The sequence below is a fragment of the Equus caballus genome, chromosome 5 (genome assembly GCF_041296265.1).
Source record: "Equus caballus isolate H_3958 breed thoroughbred chromosome 5, TB-T2T, whole genome shotgun sequence".
Taxonomy (NCBI): Eukaryota; Metazoa; Chordata; class Mammalia; order Perissodactyla; family Equidae; genus Equus; species Equus caballus.
The window spans coordinates 42,876,483-42,878,438 of record NC_091688.1 but is presented as its reverse complement, the minus strand read 5'-3'; the positions used below and the strand labels follow the sequence as shown (position 1 = coordinate 42,878,438).

Here is a 1,956-nt window from a genome sequence, read left to right as displayed (position 1 = left end):
AGAGAACACTATGAATTTCCCTACGTGTCCCTGTTCCCATATCACCCATTTGGGACAAGTTGGAAAATCATCAGCTACAGTGTCTTGGACTTTTCAGAATCCTTAAGTCCTGGAACCAATGACTCAGGACCGTGAGGCTGGAAGAGACTCGGGAACAGTTTGGGGAGAACACGGGGAGGAAACAGGCAGCAGTGGGCACTGAAGGTTCCCAGAGATGGGGAGTGGGAGACAACACAGGCCTATTTTTCTTCCTTTGGGTTTTCCAATTCTCCCTCCACCCGCCAGGAATCTCATTCCGCCAGAGAAAAGCAGGAGACCAAGAGAGGCCTGAGGTATCAACTACTTTATTGTTCTGCAGGGACAAGTCCAGGGGCCAGCCCCAGGGGCCATAGCTCTGCTACTCCTTGTGGATGTCTTCATGGGCCAAGAGGCCCACCTTGACCACCAGGATGAGGAACTCCTGGAAGTTAACAGCACCATCCTCATTGATGTCCAACTCTTTGAACCAGGCGTCTGCATTCTTTTTCTGTCAAGATTGAGGAGAAAGAGGCCAGAGTGTGAAGATCTCAGGGAGAGCTGAGGCCTGGCTGTCTCCACAGAGCAGCGTGGGGGAGCAGTGACTCAGGGCCTCCTCAGAGCCTGGCAGAGAACCCCAACCACACCAGCCCCTCCTCACCTTCAGGTACTGAGGACACTCTGTCTCTAACAATTTCTTCAAGTCGTCCCTATAGATGGCATGGTAATTCCCTTTAAGCAGGGAGTAGTTGTGGTAGACATCAATGAGGGAGTTGATAGCATTCTCCAGATCCGTCAGCATGATGCCCAAGGAGTTGCCCCACCTGGAAGAGGGAGTACGTGGGGATCCCAGGGTGGGGATGGTGGCTCTGCCCACAGCAGACTGAAGACTAGGGGGATACTCAGAAGGTTCATATCCCAAGTGATGGCTTTGTCCTGGCCTGCACCACCAAATAACTAAACCAGCGATGGTAACGGCTAATGATGGGAATGGGTGGGACAATATAGATACAAGTGTGGGAGGGTTAGGGTCACACACACACACACTCTCAAAGTGCCTGTTAACTCTCCCTATGCCCTCATCTCTGCCCAAGAAGGGCCTTGCCTTGGAAACGACGGTGCCCTCACCCAAAAATGCTAGAGGACTCAGCTCCTTCTTTGTCCTCTCTTTGTCCCTCCCCTCCTCTGGGAGCTCTGGATTTTGGTCCAGACCTCCCTGAGTTTTCTCTCACCATCTCAGAAAAGGCTGTTCCACTCCCCGGCCCTTCCCAGGGGGAGCCTAAAGTATGGGGCAGACAGGGATAATCCCACTTACCAGGTCTCCCCGAAACAGAATTGACAGAGGACATGCACGCCTGAGTGCTGGCTCCGTTTTATAGCAGCTGGGCTTGGCCAGCCCCGGCGCCTCAGACCAGTCAGAGGCAGCTGCCCCCTTCCAGAGTTGCTACAGCTTCTGGTTTCCCAACCAGGTGAATGGGGCAATCACTGCACAGAATGAAAATTTCTGACAGGGGGTATATTGGTGGCGGGGGGTGCGGGGGGGGCATTGAGAGGAAGACAGAAGGCGTCTGCCAGGCAGCAGTGCTCAGCAGGAGAATCCAGGAGGAGGCCATGGTGCAGACTCCTTTTGTGGGCTGCTGGCATCCCCTGGCTTGGCCAAGCAGGATGCCCACTCCTGAGTCCTCCCTCCTGGTGATGATTCTAATCCCATGCATTGTGGCCTGTCTGTGCATCTCTGAAATGGAATTGAAGTTGAATGCAGCATTTTGAGTGTATATATATAAGCACATTCTTCCATGGCTTTTATCAGGTTCACAAAGGATCCAAAGACCTATAAAAGGTTAGGAACACTCGTCCTAGCTGCTGGGTTATAGTAATGAAAGGGGTAGTATTTCTATTATTGTAGTTTTGTGTGTGGTTGGACTCTGAGGGGATGTGTGT

At 52.4% G+C, this 1,956-nt stretch overlaps 1 protein-coding gene across 1 annotated transcript; it reads right to left on the bottom strand.

The window, feature by feature from the left end:
- Positions 1-328: 328 nt before the first annotated feature.
- S100A8 (S100 calcium binding protein A8) lies at positions 329-1,750 on the bottom strand. Its single transcript, XM_001493589.5, has 3 exons — positions 1,331-1,750; positions 677-839; positions 329-526 (listed from the first exon to the last, which is right to left on the bottom strand). Exons 2-3 carry the CDS (start codon positions 815-817, stop codon positions 398-400), a joined length of 270 nt encoding a protein of 89 aa, XP_001493639.2. The 5' UTR covers positions 818-839; positions 1,331-1,750; the 3' UTR covers positions 329-397.
- Between the last annotated feature and the right edge of the window lie 206 nt (positions 1,751-1,956).